Source organism: Cupressus sempervirens, chromosome 8 (assembly GCF_028749045.1).
Source record: "Cupressus sempervirens isolate cs-2001-9-10 chromosome 8, ASM2874904v1, whole genome shotgun sequence".
NCBI classification, from domain to species: domain Eukaryota; kingdom Viridiplantae; phylum Streptophyta; class Pinopsida; order Cupressales; family Cupressaceae; genus Cupressus; species Cupressus sempervirens.
The window spans coordinates 375,940,981-375,960,938 of record NC_143125.1 but is presented as its reverse complement, the minus strand read 5'-3'; the positions used below and the strand labels follow the sequence as shown (position 1 = coordinate 375,960,938).

Here is a 19,958-nt window from a genome sequence, read left to right as displayed (position 1 = left end):
GTTGAAAAAATGTTAAAAGAAATATCAAAAGATGGAGTAAGGATACCTTTGGGAACATTTTTGACAATAAAAAGAAGGTTTTTGAGGAACTTAAAGAGATTTAGGACAATATTTAGGTTGATGGATATGGGATAGTCTCTAGGGAAGAGGAGAGTGTGAAATTGACTAAGGTGCATGATATTATTACTAAGGAGAAGATGTTTTGGAGGCAACAATCTAGAAAAAAAAATTTGAAGGAAGGGGATCATAATACTAAGTACTTCCACATGACCACATTGAAGCACAGAATGGCTAATAGAATCTCCAGACTTATTGCTAATGGGGTTCCTACTGATGATGAGGAGACTATAAAAAGGGAAGCCATGGTTTTTTTCAATAATTTACTGCAAGGTGATCCCAATCTAGACAAGGAGAAGCAAAAAATGTTTCTGGACTATATCCCAAACTATATATCAGAGGATCAAAATAAATTTCTCACTGTTATTCCATCTAATGATGAAATTACCAAGGCTATCTTCTCCTTTGATGGAGACAAGGTAGTAGGGCTAGATGGGTTCCCTTTCCTTTTCTTCCATAAGTATTGGTGTGTCATCCAAGAAGATGTTTGTAATGGGGTTAAGGGGTTCTTTGGATCTAGGATAATTCTCAAGAAGCTGAATGGTACTTTCCTTGCTTTGATTCCTAAAAAGTTGGGTGTTGATTGCATGGACCAATTTCGACCAATCAGTCTTTGTAACTCTTTTTATAAAGTTATATCTAAAGTGCTAACTCTCAGAATTTTATCTTTTCTCCCTAATTTGATTTCCAAACAACAGAATAGTTTTTTTCCTAGTAGGCCGATTTTGGACTCTATCATCTTGGTGTATGAGAATATTCATTCCCTTAACATGTACAAGAGAGAGGGGTTCCTTCTTAAACTTGATTTATCTAAAACTTATGACAAGGTGGATTGGGCTTTTTTACAAAGAGGGTTGGGATCTTTTGGTTTTAATACGAGATTTAGGGAGCTAGACTTATGCTAGTTTCTTTTGCCACCTTCTCTGTTCTGGTGAATGGCTCTCCAACTTCCTTATTTCGGGCTTCTCATGGTTTGAGGCAAGGGGATCCACTTTTGCCTATCCTCTTTATTCTAATGGCTAAATGCTTAGGAAGATTTGTGGAGAAAATGGTGTTAATTGGGGATTTTGTTGGACTCAAACCCTCATCTAAAGAGCTGACTTATTCTCATAAGCAATTTGTGGATGATTATATAGTGATGGGAGAAGCTTTAGTAAGGAATTCTAGAAATATCAAGAAAGCTCTGGAGGATTATGGGCAAGCTTCTGGACAAATTATCAGTTGGAACAAAAGTGTGATTTATTTCATCAATGTTAATGATAATAGGCAGAAGAAAATTAAAATAATTATTGGTTATGAGATTGGTACCTTACCGGGATCTTATCTTGGTTTACCCCTTTGTCTAGACCCACCTAATATTTTTTGGAGTTCGCTAATTGATAAAATCCATTCAAAGTTAGCAGGGTGGAAAGAGTCCTTCCTTAGCCAGGCTGGTAAGGTTATTGTTCTCAAATCCACCTTATAGAATGTTTTGTTGTATGCTTTGAGTCTTTTTAAGATCCCTAGAAAGTTTTCCTTGGCAATTGAAAAAATTCAAAAGCTTTTCTTATGGACGAGTATGGATAAAAAGAAAAGATTGGCCTTGATTGCATGGGAGAAAGTTTGCATGCCTTTCAATAAAGGTGGCCTTGGACTAAGAAGAGTTACCTCTATGAATGATTCTTTTCTTTCCAAGTTGATATGGAGATGGCATAAAGAGGAAGTAGAATGATGAGATATTTGGAATGATAAGTACAATAGGGAGAATCAAGATCTTAAACTCTTCCTTAACAATGAGACTTCACAAGGGGGTTCAATGATTTGGAAACATGTACAAAAAAAATGCAAATTATTAAGAAAGGGGTCAAATGGAAGGTGGGAAATGGGAGGACTATTCTTTTCTGGGATGATATTTGGATTCTTGATCAACCCCTCAATTCTGATCAAAGGTGGAATGACTTTATGGAGCAGTGCAAGAATCTTATCAGGATTTTTGTAGAAGACTATTGGGAGGAGAATAATTGGTTGAACCTCAATAGAGTGGATAAAAACCATAATGATCTCAACAAGATTCTGAATGCTATCTTTTTAAGCCATGAGGAGGATTCTTTGATATGGAAATATAGTCCTAATGGATTATTTTGTGTCTTTGGTGCATGCTAATGCTTTTGACGAGCACCAAGAGCCTTGCTAGGCTAAAGCTTGGTTTAAGGGTATGACTCCAAAAGTTAACATATTTTTTTGGATTCTTTTGTAGGATAAAATTCTAACAATGAATAATTTGTTGAAGAGAGGGTTCAACATTGTCAATAGATGTTATCTCTATAATGAAGATGATGAATCCATTAATCATTTGACTATTCTTTGTTCTTTTACTAGAAGATTATGGGAAAAGGTTTGTGGCTTGTTGAATATTACCTAGGTATTCCCCACTACAATTCAAGATTTTTTCAATAGTTAGAAGTCTCCCTCTACTAATACTTTGGTTATGAGGTTGTGGGATTTTATTCTCTTGTTCCTTTGCTGGGGCATTTGGAAGGAACGTAATGATAGGGTGTTTAGGGGTAAAGAAACTAATCCAGGTCAATTGTTTTGTAAGGTTAACAATCTGGTGTTTGAGAATATCATATCCTATGGAAAAGTGCACCAACCTTACAATGTTTGGGAAGAATCAATGTTTCAAAATTGGAATTTGAATGGTCTTAGTCTAGTGCAAAATGGTCCTAACCTTAGGGATCTAGCAAGATGAGATTATCTTCCAAAGGATTGGTATAAGATTAACTTTGATGGGGCCTCGAAGGGCAACCCAAGAACAATTGGCTATGGTATCATCATTATGAATATGAATGGGGATAAAGTGGGTGGAGTGACCATTCCTATTAAGGTTCAAATTAACCATGTGGTAGAAGCAAGTACGACCTTCTATGGTCTTAGCCATGCAAAAAGTTTGAATTTGAATAAGATATGGCTTGATGGGGACCCCCTTAATATAATTAATTGTCTCAATAAAGTTACTAATCCTTCTTGGACTATTAATAATATTATAGGTAAGGCCATAAATCTTATGAATTCCTTTGAAATTTGTGTTGTCACTCACAACTATAGAGAAAAAAATCAAGTTGCTAACTAAGCAGCTAATGTGGCATGCAAGAGTGATGAAAAGTTAATTTGGAATCACAATGATATCATCCCCATCGAGGGGTTTTTATTGATTGAGCATGACAAAGCTAGAAGTAAACAAAAATGATTCATTAATGATGAATATGCTAGCAAGGAGTAATAATTATATGGGCAGGATAGAGAATCAGCAGGTTATTATGAGAAGGACATTGTATTACCATTCAATATCACACGAGTTGTGGGTCTTTTTTCCCACAAAAATCCTTGGTTGTGATTTCGACTCTGGTTTTCTTTTGCAAGGGGTTTTTTTGAGAAGAGAGAGTCATCATTTTAGTGACAAGAAGATGGGAGGAAGGAGAAAGAGAATTGAACTGGGTTGCTAGAAAGAGTGGAAGAAGAAGAGTGAGATTTGGGACATACTGGAGCAAGGGAATTTTACTGGTTATATGGAGAAATTGAAAGGTAGTAACCTTGCTATTACCCAAAAATTTATTAAAACATGGATAGACAGTAGTGTTTTGGTGGGGAATCAGAGGATGGAGGTTTCTAAAGATATCATTGCTGAAGCAATGGGGCTTGACACAGAGGGTATTAACTTCTACTAGGATAGGTAGCTCTCAAATCAGATGATTGAAGAGTTTGTGGACTCGGCTAAGGAACACAATAGGCTGATAAAAATAGGTAATTCTTACTTTAGCCCTAGCTCCATTTCTTGCCCTTGGAGATTTGTTATGTTTGTGGTGATTGAGTATCTTACCTTAAATGGCTGCTTCACTAAGATATATGGCCACCATTTCATGTTGGTTAACCTTTTTAGGCATAGGGTTAGGATAAATTTACCCTTTTACCTCAAACAATCTTTGGTTAATTCTATTTTAGCCATTCAAAATGATCCTAAGGGGGATCACGCCTATCATGAGGGGTTAATAGTTTTAATAATAAACCTTATGAAATCCAAAAAGGTGGATAGGCCTTGACAAAGCAAGAAATATTTAGATTGTGAGACGGAGGGTAGTGAATCTGAGGAGGATTTTGATAAGGATATAAAGGATGAAATGACTGAGGTTGAAATGAAGAAAACAAAGACAAGTGATCTTGGAAGCTCTTCTAGGAAGAAAGGGAAGGAAAAGAAGAGTGAATTGGAACAAGATAGTGATTATGAGGAGGAGGAGAAAAAGGGTTTTGAGAAGACAGGATCTTTGGGCAAGGTTTCGAGAAATAAGGGGAAGAATCCTCAAAGAGATTTTGTCCCCTCTAATGATGAACTCTTAATTAAGAGGGTGGAAAGAAAAAGGAAAAATGTGCTTACTCAAGATGCAGATGATGAGAATGAACTTAAGGAGGTGGAACTGGATAGGAACAAATAGGAGAAGCACAAGGACTTCTTTGAGCATAACAGGGATGAAGATGACTAGGGGTTTCTAAAGGGAATCATTGGTAACCTAGAGATAATGATGAAGGATATTGGTACCCTAAAACAACAAATGTAGGATATATCAAGGGATTTTGATTAGCTCAACAAGACAACAATGGGGATAGAACACTGAGTTAGCACATTGATAGACTCTTTGAGCTTATAAGCAATGCAGAAGAGGTAAAGAATTTGATGAAGTGTGTGCCACCACTTGAAACCAAGAACAAGAATTTAGATCAGTTAGGAAAAGATTAAAAAAAAAGGATTGATGGTCTGGATACTAGAATGGGTAACATGGAGAAAATAGTCAAGAAACTAGTAGATCAAAACTGCATTATTTTGAAGGTCACGACTGACAACTTTAACACCCTGCTGAACAAAGTAAAGGCCAAGACTCCTATGCTATGGATGAGGACCAGGGCCCAAGCAAGAACATAAGGGCTCCAAGAAGAATGAAGGAGATAAAGAAAAAAATTTGGATGACATGAAAGCATTTGCAGAAAATATGACCATCCTGGCAGACCAAGCAACATACTTTTTGAAGACTCTATAGTTGTTTGGGGGTTGTCTTTTTGCTTTTCTTTTGTTGTCTTTTCATGCATAGTTATATTCTAGCCTCTTGTTTTTTGGCTTTTTTTGTTTGTTTTCTTCTAGCTTTGAGGCCTTTCGTTATCTGAACTTATATGCTCTTGTTTCTATGATACTTTGTACAAGGTTTTGAGTCCTTTAAAACCTATTTTTACGTAGTCAAAACATGACCAAAAGTAGAAGAGAATCTATGACAAGCTTATGACACATCATAGCCATGTGTAGACAAGAATCTATGAAAAGTGTGTCTCATAATAGTCATGTGTAAGAAATAATATATGCCAAATATGACACATATTAGCCCTGTGTAGAAAGAGAATCTATGACACATTATGGTCATGTATCAGGACTGGGTGGAATTTTGAATTAAAAACTCATAATTCCACACAAATAGAAATTACTAAATTAGAAATTAGAAATGGGAAAATAAGAATTAGGAAATTAAGAACTCCCATAATTCACAAAAATAATAAATATTAATTGATTGAGAGAATTGGTCAATAAGAATAATTAGTAAGGTGGGATGAACAAAATGATTGAAATGACATAGGAATAGATTATGGGTTATCTAATCCTATAGGACAAATTAGTAAATGACTGGACAATTTGATGAAATAAATGCAAGATTACCCTTTCGATGAATTGCGATGATTATGCAATCGACTAGGATGAGAGTGGGTAGATCAAAGCCATGATCAAATTTATTGGATGATTAGAATTGATGACATGTCAAGGACATATAACATAGATTAAGGACATGTGACATTTAACGAACATTGTAAATGCCACAGGATCAAGGTTGATTGATAAGATTGATCATAATAACATCAATAAATATTGTCAATGTTAAATTAAATTGATTAGATAAGGCCACAATCTAACACTGAGGGACTTGACAATGTCGATGATCGAATGATAAAAGTGACAGGTTGACCTAGTGCTGAGGGACATGGTGGTGTGAAGGTCGTATTTGATGGATTTTATAGATTGACAAGGCACTGAGGGATACGACAATGCTTAGGACTAGATAAACGATGATTGATTAGGGATGTTTGACATATTTTAGATCAATTAGAGTTGACTTAGAATGGTTTAGGGTTGATTCATGATGGTTTAGTGTTGATTCAAGATGGTTTAGGGTTGATTTGAAATAGTTTAGGGTTGGTTAGAAGGGATTATGATGACATTGAAATTGTTTAGAGTTGATCAAACAAGATTCTGATGATGTTGAAATGATTTAGAGTTGAATCTAAAAAGTTTAGATAAAATAGGATCTGCTTCTAAAATGATCTACAGTTGATTTGAAAAGGGGGTGCGAATGATGAAGAACATGTCAGAATATGCTCGAATGATGATCAAGTTGGCCAATAGATTATAATTAGTGAAATGAGAAAATGGGACATATTAGTATGAAAATATGATGAGACAATAGACATGAACCATTTTTAACTGTCTACAACACTATGTTGTGAGTTTAGACTCAAAACATCCATTTAAATAATCTATCAACCTTTTCCCAGATGATTTCTTGTAACTGCTAATTTGGTAGTGCAAATTGGCATTGATCTACCACAAATGAGCAATCTCTTCAACCATCATAAAACAATCTATGTGCAATATTTCAACTTGTTTATAAAGATCCTCATTATATGCCTTAACATAGACTCCTATGTTTCAGATTTCACAACCATCTTACTCATGAAACAATTATCTTTAGAGTGCTAAAGTAATTTGAGTATTTCGATGTCGATGAAATTACTAAATAGAACTAGGTAGGATTAAAAATACTCGATCTCTAATAGGTGGGTAATTGTAGGGAATAAAATCTTTAAGAAATATATGTTCCAGTGATTAACAAATTGTTGCAAGTTTTAGAATTTTCAAATTTAAGATAGTGAGATCAACAAAAAAGGAACCAAACTACCAAATAAGTGGGGCTCTAGTAGGAGATGGAAAAAGCCAAGATATAGGCTAAAATATCTAATAAAAGAGGGAATGGATGGAGAATGGAGCCCACATTTCTAAGCAGAGCATCCAATAGAGTATACCCAAAGAGAAAGATATAGGGGAGTTGACTAATTAGAGAGAAGGGAGTGGAATTGGATCAATCATTAGATCTAATCCAATAGATAGACAATAATAATCTAGAGAGAATATTTGATAAGCACAATAAAATTGTTACTAAAATTTTCAACTATATAATATGAAAAATATTTTCATTGATCAATTTGTACTTATGATGTAGATTGACAACAATCAAATTCTGTATGCAATTTGGTGAATAGGTATAGTTAGCTTCTTTAAACAATTATGGGCATATTTAAGATGTTACCAAAAATACTCTATATTAATTGGCTTTTGAAAATAAGCTAAAATTTATTTTTAAGTGGCTACTCTCGTTGCCATCCCTACAAATATTTTATCTTTTAGGAATTTTGTTACATTTTTATTTGAATGTTTGCCTATTTTTTGAAACAACTATTGTGTGTTTCTTGGCATTCTATTTCTCATTAAAACTTTGGTTCATAAATTTGAGATATTGAGTTCTTTTCTTTGTGACTTTTCCTAACCGAGCCTCGTTATTCCCTAGTTTTCCCCAACTAATTGAAAAAATATGTACGCTTTTCTTTGTCAATTTATTTTTGAGGAAGATTTTGAATAACGTGCCACATGTTATTGGGAGTTGTAAGCATGATTTGTTGAATGCTTTTACAATTTGCATACACCACACTTATGTTACTAGGGTTCAACATTTTTTTTAATGCACACACACCTTCTAATGTAGTTTGAAGAAGACATTGGGCCACAAAAATTAGTAGGTAGGGAAAGTTAGGAGATAGTTTATACACTGTCTTTTGTAGAAGCCTTTTGTCAATTTCATTGTTGCTTTGGTTGCACTATGTTGTTTTTGTAAAGCTTCAAAGTCTTGGATTAATTTTTTGAAACGACAATTAATTGGAATCATTTGGCACAAGGATTTAGATGTTTTACACCTAATTTTTCCTTTTGAGTTATTTTACATGTGTGTTCCCTCTTAGTAAAGAGCAATGAAAATACTTCAAACAAACATAACACACAAGTATTTACTAGTATTTTTTATTCTACTTTGAACAAGTGTAGTGAGATCTAACTACAAAATTAGATATGTGAGGACTGTATAGGTCATATCAAACTCCACAAAATCAGATAGGTATTAGGTAAAGATTGTGTAGGTTAGATTTGATCTTACAAAATTAGATAGGCAAGGATTCTTGTGTTTGGTTGAGAATCAGCTAGTGGCCTACAACGCTAAAGTTAGGTTCTAGTACATGGAGACATGAGTTCAAAATCCATAGTTGTTATAATTTTAAGTTTATGATCTTAAATATAAATGTTATTTTTTCTTGTTTGTGAACATATAGATTCTATTGTGTCATATGAAGCAACCCTTTCCTAGAAAATACTACTAGTCTATTATGTGAGGTTTTACATTGTTAGATCAAAGAATTAAATAAATCAAACTAGTCAAATCTAACTTATTAGAGGGAGGGGTTGAGCCTCCAACCTTAATGGTTAATAGCCACAATCTTTAAAATTTGAGGAATCCTCGTTGACATGTAAGAACTCATTGAAACTATTCCAAAGGACTTACCTCAAGATTGCTCTTTCAATGATGACGGTGAAAAAAAAATGGGCACAAATAATGAATCACACATTATGAAGCCCTACAAAAGAAAATTAAAAAATAGATGAACTAAAACCAATCCCCTATGTTAATTCAATCTATAAATAACCCAAGAATATTGATGAGGGTGTCATCTTCCAAGCACCAACACTGTCAAATTGCTAGCTACAAGGATAAATTGCAAAGTAATATTAAAATTACTAACTTGAATTGAGGGTTTTTAAAAACCAAATCCATGGTTTTCAAATACATGTGGAGACTTCAACATTACCAAAATACATATTGGGGTAAATAAATCACACATAAGACAAGCTAGAATAATGCTAGGCATCATTGAAGTGTTTTTCTCTTGGCATAATCTCACTTTTGAGGGTGTCATTCTTAAGAAATCACATGGCTTGTGTCAATCATAGATATTTAGTTGTTAATGTGAGGTCTTTTTGAAGCATCATTTAAATTTTGTGGCTACTTAACTAATTTTATTACATGTATGATAGGTAATCTATTGGGCACCTCATTGGGTGTTAGTAGGTAGTGATTTTGTATAGATTAGTTCTAATCAAAACAATGTCAATAATCATGGCTCCACATTGAGAAATTTTCCTCCATATGACAATAATTGTACATGGATAAGTAGGAGATATTTTCCACAGCAAGTCAAATTGTGATATTGTTATCAGGATTTAACTGTGTGATTTTTGAGTCAAACTCATGGACCCATATTTCATGAGTAGTGGTTCACCAAACCCATCTCTCATGAGAATGAATGAAAAACTTAGTACTCATTGGACATAGGTGATGCTCACAGAGGTGAAGAATCGAGACTTCTTGGGAGGTCACCCATCTCAATACTACTCCAGCTTGAGTGTGCTTAACTACAAAGTTTCCTCCATGGTTAAATCCACACTACTTGCAACCCCATTTAACCCTTGTCCAAACCCTCAAAACCTTATTTTGAACTTGCAACACTCTCATTGTAATCACTAGAACAATTGCTTGAATTTGAAAAACCCTTAGTCTAATTGTTGTTAAAATTCTCAAAACCTTTATTTGAATCCTGCAGAGACTATAAAGATGGAGAGGGTTATTGGCAGTCATGCCTTAGATGACTATGAATACTTCATGGGTAGCGAAGAAGATGCACTCAAAGAAACCATGTTGCCAACATTAGCAACCATGCCCTAGATGGTTGTGGAAAGTTCGTGCCCAGTGAAAAAGATGCATGGAAATACGATCTACAATGACCTTGACTTTAAATGAAATTTACTCATAATTATTTTTTACAAATTTTTCTAATAAATTTAATTTTTTTCCTTACATTTTTCCTCTAGGCATAATAGGTTAAAAAATTCTTGAATGGCATTGGTTATATAAATTGTGCGTATGCATCAAATCAATGCAATACTATCCTGGCCGTAGGCAAAACTCATGATTATTTATTTATTATTATGCGATGCGATACTATTGACAAATGCCCCTCGCGATAACCAGGCATTGAAGGAGCCAAAAATTAAAAGGGGTACCGGGAGGTGCAGCCGATAGACGGTTGAATTCAGATCTCTCCGTTGCAATGTGAGTGATTTCGTAGCACTAGGGTTTGCCCTTGCATTTGACACAATTTGTAAATCTTCTCATAAAATCGCTTAACTATTTTTCCTTTCAACTATGCAGGGCAGGAGGAAAGGTGCAGTTCAAGGTGACATTGACCTCGGATCCCAAACTCCCCTTTAAAGTGTAAGTATTCTTTTGCCCCCATGCTTAATTTGGCAGGACATAGCGATGACATATGTTTGTGGTTTGGCAGATTCGGTGTACCAGAGGAGGCGCCTTTCACCGCTGTCCTCAAGTTTGCCGCTGAGGAATTTAAAGTACCCCCTCAAACCAGCGCTATCATAACTAATGGTATGCAATTCAGCAGGGTTTTCTTTGACAATATACCATTTTGAATATTTTGCCGTTGACATCCCGAAGATGATCATAGAATTTTTTCTGAAGTGGACATGTACAATATACTACAAATTTTTCTGCAAAAGGTCAAAAAACTCAATATACGAATAATTGCTTCCGAAAGCTTCTTTTACGCACTGAACTTCAGAGCCATAACCAAATCGACATGACGTTTTTCATAATTGCTAATAATAGCTATTTATTTTTAAAATTCACTCTTTTCTATGGTTTTTGCAGATGGTGTGGGGATTAACCCTCAGCAAAGTGCAGGTTTGGTCTCTTTTATCTTTTTGTAATCATATGGTCTGCTTGGTCATCTTATTTAGTCCCATATGTGGTCGTATTTTTAATTTTATTGTTTAGTGTGACGGAGATTAATATTGGAATACGTTTTGAAGTCCAAATATTATAATTGATACGGTTTTCAAAAAAATTATTAATCGCTTTTCTTAAAATTATGATTATTGGTGGTAGAAGGCAGATATTTTACAAGCATTTTGTTATGATGTTATATTGATTCATTTTGATATTATTTCATGCAGGCAATGTTTTTCTCAAACATGGCTCTGAGCTGCGTCTCATTCCTCGAGACCGAGTAGGATGTATGTAGGGGTTTGGTATCTTAGAATTATAAGTAGTATTACTCCTTCGAAGAGGTTATATGGGTTTCACTTGGATTAATTCCAAGGGAAAAGCTCTGTGATGAAGTATGGACTTCTATCATTCTTTTCGAGGATTACACTCGAGTCTGACTGATATATCATTAATATTTGAAGCTCTATGCTCTGTTTTCTTTTCTTTACATTTCCACATATCTCATAGGATTCATTACGTAACCGTTTAGCATTACAAGTGATCTTAGCAACTACAACATCTCAATGAATACAGAACTCTGTATATGTCCGGTTCAATGAGTGCTATTTGTGGTTTTCTGCTTCCAAGTCCATGCGTCATATTGAAAATAGTGATTGCATATTAAAATTGAAATGCAATTTGAACCGTTATCTAGAGTCTTCACACAACTTCATTTGGTTATTGCACCTAATCAAGCTTTTCTTTCTAAAATGTGTGCTCACACTATTTAGGATTTGATTCTACATCTATCTGACTTAGAATCAAGGTAATCACAGTAATCAAGATTTTGATGTTATTCCCTATGTCACAAGATTTAAAGTTTATTTCGTTTTTTTATTCTGTAAATGCTATTATAGAGTGTATGTTGCCTTGTGCATTCTTCCAGTCATATTTTCAAATTATCTATTGAACAATGGATAATTAAACTATCAGTCAGTAAACTGCATATTCTGTATCTATCCATTCATTAGCAAGCGCCTGTTGTCCTCATATTGTCATGTTTATTATTGCATTTTGACACAGTCTAGCATTTGTTTTCAGCCAACCAGGTATATTTCTTACCTTTTGTATTCTCACGTGGTTTCTCTTTCCTATATGCGTGTCAAACCCTTACTATCTTTCTTGCCTATATTGTGTCTCATTTGTATTACTGGCCACACCTACATACCTTGTTTGGCGTGCCAGTTGAAGTTACCTTTTGACAATGTTTGTTTTCTTTCCTGTGCTCAGATTCTGGCATACACACCCAGGTTGTTTACATCTGTTACTTCCTGGATATAAGTACTTAGCATACATGCAAGATCTTTGTGTATATCAGTTGTGCATCTGAAATTGAATTCAAATTGGATGTGGTTTTGAGTTGTTTTATAGTGGTTATCATTGATCTAGAAAAACCTTTTTAAGTTTCTTGAAGAAATGTCTTTCAGAATTTTGGTTTTGGATGATTTTCACATGAAACAAGAATTACCATTTTGTGATATGGAATGCAATACATACCCTGATCCAAATATCTTTGGGAGTCAAAATCAATTAGTCCTTTGCCCAAATCATGCCTCAATTCATCTGAGAGTCTTTTTGGTAAGTGCTATAAGGTTATTTTGCTTGTTTATAAAGGTTACAGACTCATTGTTAACTAGGAAACTTTTACATATCTTCTGATCATAGTTAACTGCCCCTTTTTAATCATTTATAGATTTTAATTTGGGAGATCTTTATTGTTGTGCAGCTTGAACAATGAATATGTAGGGAAAATTGATTTTCATGCTACAGCTTGCAATGAAAACATCCATTTTTGAAATGCGTTTCTTCTTGGAAGCAGTGGGGTCTAATGGAGGAGCTGTAACTCCTATTTTTACCTAATTTTTGATCCGATGGGATTTATTTCTTCAGAAAATGTTGGGTTCAGAATCTTTACCTGAAAATTCAGAATAGAAAATTTTCAGGAGGAAGGGTTTGAGTCACTTTCAGCTGCTCCTTACAGTTATTAGATTTACAAATAGAAAGATAATCAAAAGAATATAGGATTAAGAGTAAATGCCCCCAATTTTTCTTTTTGTATTTTTACTCTCTCATCCATGATTATGTGGGATTTGCTACTGATCCAATTGGGTTCTCTTTTCTCCATCTGGATATTTATCTTGGAATATATCTTATCAAAGATTGCAATCAGTTTTATCTCCCTCGGTACGTATGATGGGCTTGCTTTGATTGTCTTTGCCACAACCTCCTTGTGCTAAGGATAGCGAGCCACATGGAATGGAATATCATTTGCAAAGAATAATTTTCTGGTGTCATCTGCCTAATCTCTACTCAGCACATTGAGTAGCATTGCTATTGTAGGATAGCAAGCCATGTGTACTGGAATACCATATGCAAAGAAGAATTTGCTGGTGTCATCTGCCTAATCTCTATTCAGCTTGTTGACTAACTTTTCTATCATGTTTTCATCATCACTTGTGGTGATTCTATGTTTGCGCTTAGGCTTTGCTATGATTGCCCTTGAGCCAGATGGGAGAGTAGAAGTAGAACGAGTTGAAACTTGTAAATCTGAGCAGTACTAGTACTAGTAGAAAAAGTTGTCCTTAATGGTAAAGAGATATGTACAATGTGAAAAGATACAGACTACATATGCACCTAGGCATAATATCATTCATCATGGTATAGAAAAATTAATTATATAAGAGGTTCATTTCCTTAGGCCTTTAATATTTGAACTAGTCTCAGCATGATCACGCTCACAAGTGCTAATAGGGAGCTCAATCTTGTCCTTGGGATCAACATCTTTCACAATGGCTGGATAGTAGGCTCACTATCCTCTTTCTTGTCCCCAGCTTATCAGTCTCTGGAGGTTGGGTAATGTTATTTCATTCAACTTGTCTCAGCTCTGTGGAAAGACTGTTTTGTACATAACACTAAGTCCATCTTTTAGAATAATCATAATCTGTCCTTGGGGATCTCGTTTACAACAAACACTTTTACAATTGAACAAAGTAAGATGTGTCCTTTTGCCTCGGAATACTTTGCCATTCCTCTTTGTCCAGATAGTGCATGAAATTGCATTAGTCAAAATGAGCCAAAAGGTATTCAATTAAATAGAAAAGGCTCTAACATAACTCGCAAGAATTTCATTCCAATCATCTTCACAATTCCACCCAAAAATTAAGACCATAATGTTCTGCCAAAAGGAAATTCAAAGAACAGGTAGTCAAAAGACTCAAACATTTGAAAAAAAAACAATTTCTGGCAAGCCAACCAAGCATGGTAAGCTCATGGCCAACAACTTGGCTTCCCGAGATTTAGACCAGTTATGCTCAAGTCTAACAGACCAAACCTTTCAAGACCAATTTACTTGCCAACATGTAGTGATGCAATCAATTACAGCCCTCATATAAGTAAGAAGTGAAGCTTTTTAACAGTGATATGCTGAACCAGCGTTCCTTGAGATCTTTTATTTGTCACAGGATGATTTAATCTACATGACCTACTGCTTAATTTGCTTTCTCTTGGGTGGTAATATATGGCAGGACTTATTTTGATAGAACGTAGTACATACCATTCTTTAGTAGTCAAGCTTTGGTCTCTTGGACGGGAATGCCACACAAATGGGTTTTCATTTGATTGTATGACCTTGAATACCTGACACCACAACTTCTTGTACCATTTCAACATACTTTTCCGTGGGAAGAATTTGAGGTTTTTTTTGAAGCAAGGTTTGTCCATGGAGCAAGAGTTGTTTGCCATTGTGATCTCAATGGCAACAAGGTTGATAAACAACTCAAAATAAATGAAATGAAAAAAAAACTATACATAGAACCCAACTTGGTTAAAATTTTAAGCATATCCCAGAGACTCGTAGATGAATGAAAACAGAACAAGAGAGTGTATTTGTAAAACAAATGTAGGGATAAAAATCAAAAGAAATTACCTCCTATGCAAAAATCTTTCTCTAATCTCCTTGTGCAAGAGCATTGGAAGCCAACCACTTTGGAACCATCATTTATCAATCCCCAACTCTATTTGTGCAATGATAAGCAAGAACAAATGGTTTTTGTGTTTTCATTCACAATGAGATCTTTAGCTAGTTTGTCTTTCAAATGCTCAAGAAGGCCCATGTAAGGGTTAATGATTCCTTTTTGCATTCAAGACAATGCTAAAAGCCTAAAAATAACAAAATAATTAAAAAATCTTCAATTTTGCATTGGGTTTGTTTTAGGTTTGTAAAATTCTTCAGGGTTGAGTGAGTTTGCATTTATTTGTTTGGAGCAAATCCACACGTGAAAAGTAGTACCTTGGTTGGCTCCCCCACCAGTCTGCACTTGCTTTCAAACTGAGAGCAGATTATATCCAGATCCAGGGGGCCTCAGCAAAGAACTGGCAACATAGATGTTGAGGGTATATATGTAGTGTAGATAACAAACTCTTATGAGAGTATATTTTTTTCCAACATTAATTGATTCTTCTCAGGATTAATTCCTATAATATCCCTTAATAATCAAAATTTTGTTGAACTTGTTTTTTGCAACTAAATTAATGTAGGAACCATGTTTAAAATTCTGTACGCCAAACATCTCTATAAATTCATCTCAATATGTTGGTACCTTTTTGACTTGTGTGCTTAAAGATCCCAAAATGTCACCACAAAGATGACCCTTATGCTAAATTTTCTGTAATTGCAAAATAAAGAAGTTCGTGTTGTCAGCTTCAATGAGTTTCTAATATTGTCCAATCTCATGCCATCTGTCACAAGCATCCACAGCCCAGCATGATCAAACTGCCTTGATTTGTACAATTGCACTTCAAAACTCCTGAAACTCCCCTTGGCAGAACATTTAGTGCAAAAACTCAAAATACTGGAGGTCATATATACTTCCCATGATATTTACAAACATTTAAATTTGACGCTCTGCAAGAAACTACAACCTCTCAAACTGTCATGTAGTAGCTCTCAATAGTCTTTAACCATGCATGATATATAACTATTAGTAATAACATAATCACACTCAAAATAAATAAAAGAATAGTCTCAAGCATTTAAGGTAGTGTAGCTCAGATTGATCAGCATTCCAATCTGAATTGGATTGGGATTTTTTTTGCAGACTTCGACACCAATTCTGAGGCATGAGAAAAATCACAATTTAACTAAGTTACCGATTTGGATGCGGATGCGGGAAGCAGATACGGGATGTGGGATTTTTTATTTGGGGGATGCGGATGCGGGAAGCAGATATGGGATGCAGGATATTTTTTTGGGGGGGAGATGCAGATGTGTATGGATGTGTGTGTGTGTGTGTGCGTGCAAAGAAATGGGATAAGTAATTTCAGTCTTGTATTCTTACCTGCAAGATCAAAAGATGATCTACATTGTTTCTTTCAATATATTGTTTAGATGCAAAACCCCTAGAAAGTTATTTGTACAAGGTATATAATCTGCAATTTGTTTACTTGTTTCAGATTTTAGGCATATATTAATTAAAAAAATCCTACCCTATAATTTGAAGAGAGAATTTCATCTCACCATTTGTCACAAAAATGGCAACTTAATCAAACCTGAAAAGGTTTGCAAAATGTATTTCCATATAAGCTCAACTAGACAGCAGTGCAAAAGAAACCCTTGCAAAAGAAACCTATTGCAATTCAAAAGGAGCTGTGGACTCAGTTTTGTAAGCCATATTTAAGCACTCAGTATATAGTATTATTTGGTTGAAGTTTTCACCCACAAAGAGTTTCTTTGAGGCATCAATGTCTCATTGTTGTTCAAATCTATTGTATCACTCTTATCTTTCATTACATCTGTTTAATTATTTCTCATTTTACTCATGATTTAAGCCTAATAAAACTACGCATGTTAAAAAAATATTAAAAAACGCCTGTCTTTCTTTTCTGGGCAAGGAAGCTTGTGGTTTCTCTCGGGTGCCCTGTGGATGCCATCCGGATGCCACTCACAGGACCCGGATGCCTGAAACAGGCATCTGTCCGGATCCAGGTGCCTGTGAGTGGCATCTGGGTGGCACCCACATCGCAGTCATCCGCCTCCAGCACCCATCCGTATCCACTTCTGCATCCAGCCTTCAGGAGGCCGAATCGGTAACTTAGCAATTTAACTCGAATTTAATCTGCAAAACTGTGATTTGATCCCAACGTGGAGTGAGTAAAGCATTACCATTTTGTCTCTATTTTTTATGAATCTCCAGTATTTTTTAATTTCTTGATTAAATCTTTGATCAAGTTAGTCTCAAGAAAGGCTTTTGGTGCTATGATTTCAAGTATGAAATGTTCAATCTTAATAACAGTGGTGTTTAGATATCATCGCTAGGACAATTTAAAATCCACTAGCAATTTGTTAAAGGACAATATATTTAAGTACAACAATTGGAATATCAACAAAAGCTTAGCTGGCAGACATGTTAAAAACAACTTTCCAATTGACAGCATTCAATTTCAGCAATACTGCTTTCAAATGTTCAATCACATAAATCAATCAACACTGCTTAAATGGAGCAGAAAACTGTTCAATGAATCACAAATCATGATATGCCAGTTGCAAATATTGGCCCATCCCAACAATCTTAGACCCTAGGAAATTTTGAACATATGGAACTTGTTAATAAGTCCAATCTGCTAGTCTCAGTCTGAATCAATAATGCTGTAAAAATTTGAATACTCCATTATACATTTCTGTCCGTCTGGAAGAGTAGCATGCTGCTCAGAATTGGAAGCATCTTAAAAAGATGTTGATAGATAGAAACGAATATAATGTAAATAACTTAATGAGGTCTCAAGTCAAATAATGCATTAGATAGTCAAATTCATCTCCAAGCTCATGACAGCCTACCGGTTACCTATATATAACTCCGGAATATCACCAAATGTCCGTGTGATGCAAAATTCCATGACACTTCCAAAAATGAGGCTAGGATTGTATCCAGGGCAACTTTGGTGGAATAAATCGCCCCGTTCTTAGGGCTAAGCCAATTGAGATCAACTATTCATGAACTTGTGATTCATGCTTCTGACACCGACAGGTTTGCTAAAATGATCCATGTTGTTTAACCTCAACTCAACACCCCCCACACCCTCCCTGCCACCCCCTACACCCACCCATACACAAAAACAACTGACAGTAAGAAGAATTAAATTTATTGATACAAATCGCTCAGGACTAACAAATAATTATATTCAGCAAGACATTATGAGAAATTTATCTCATTACATTAGACTATGAATTCGTAGCTTAGGGCATTCTCATCCAGGGCCATACATTCTGAACAGAACGAAAATGTTAATTGTTGTACTTAACATTGTTATGCATCGAATAACCTGTAGTTTGTCATATTTGATAGCTTTTTGGCAAAGGAGAACATGTAGAAGGTCCTCTATCTGGTGAATTACCATTATTTGCAGAACAGGTAGTCTTTTCAAGATGCATATCTTGGTCCTCTGTAACCTATAATGATTACAGTCTTCTTAAGAGACAAGGTGAAGATAAGATTGAATATGTAAAGTTGTAAACGCTCCAAATTGTATGACATGCCACTGAACTAGCTATCTATGAAAGAACCCAAATTAGCATGCAGTTGTTATATTCAGTAATGCGCCGTGCAGGTTTCACCATTGTATTCATGATAATACTTTTCGACCAACAGCGGCAGCAATGTTTACTAATCTCCAAGTCTTAAAGTAAACTTTACAAAACAAGTTCAAAGAAGTGTGATTTCTGCTTAAGTTGGAATTTTTGGCAATTGCTGCCATCACTCTCCTGAATGCCCTAATTGTGTGTGTGCAGTATCTTCCTCTTTCAATTATTGGCAATCACAGCTAATTTGGAATTCTGAGATCTAACTGAAGAGATCTGAATGATACACTCCAATGTGATCTAACCTTCAGTTGTCTGTCATGACGGAAAGCTGACAGCCAGAAGAAAAAGTGTAAATCTTACATTTTTAATTGTGTGAACTAAATCTGAATTTTGGGATTCTGACATCCAACTGAAGGGAGCTGAACGGTACACACCATTGTAATGTAGCTGTCATGACAGAAGGCAGACAACCAAAACAAATAGGTTAAACCTTACATTTTTTATCTTGTAAAATGAAATCTGAATTTCAAGGAAAAGTAAAATCTAAATTAGTTGTTCAGTAATTATTGACAATCAAAATATGAAGCACAAATATAATTATGTTATGCTTTGTAGTCTTTTCATTGGTACTTAAGTTTAGGAGGAAAACCTTTATGAGAATGTTTGGAATCTGAGTGACTACTCTGTCAGTGAGGATTTCCAAGCATGGTATATGGATAGTTATGGAGTTTATAGATTCTGTGCTCAAAACTTTTCAAGAACAAGACCTTTTTGTCAAAGGCCTTAACGAACTAGTTAAACCTTTCCTATTTTCTTACATATTTTCCTAGTACATTGGGGATAGCTGACTATATAAATTTTCAGTCTACTTTACTGCTTGCTTAGCATTCTTTTGAAGTTACTTCCATTTAATAAATTTTCAGCATATGTTGTCCACTCAAGCTTAAAGTAGAACTTAATTTGGGCTTGGGATCCAAAAGCTTTCCATAGGTGACATTAGTTGATAGGCGTGAATGGTCATAGTTCTTCTCAGTTGATAGGCATGAATGTTATTGTTTTTTTCAGTTGTTAGGCATGAATGCTATTGTTTTTTTTCAGTTGGAAATAGCATGTTGATGTTGGCTATCATAACCGCAAAAGCATCCCATTTTATGGCTATTCAGATTTGAATGTTCACCAAAATGCAGTAGTATGTTGAC

General features: G+C 35.0%; 1 protein-coding gene across 2 annotated transcripts; it reads left to right on the top strand.

The window, feature by feature from the left end:
• Positions 1-10,280: 10,280 nt before the first annotated feature.
• On the top strand, positions 10,281-16,895 carry CCP2 (ubiquitin-fold modifier). 2 transcript variants are annotated; one of them, XM_089797791.1, is made up of 5 exons: positions 10,281-10,454; positions 10,554-10,616; positions 10,687-10,784; positions 11,067-11,099; positions 11,372-11,770. In XM_089797791.1, coding segments are annotated over exons 1-5 (264 nt in total). In that variant the 5' UTR covers positions 10,281-10,452; the 3' UTR covers positions 11,440-11,770. The 2 variants fall into 2 exon arrangements, with proteins under 2 accessions (XP_089653917.1, XP_089653918.1); XM_089797792.1 differs by lacking the exon at positions 11,372-11,770 and adding an exon at positions 16,280-16,895 and having other exon boundaries at positions 10,315-10,454.
• Positions 16,896-19,958: the final 3,063 nt, after the last annotated feature.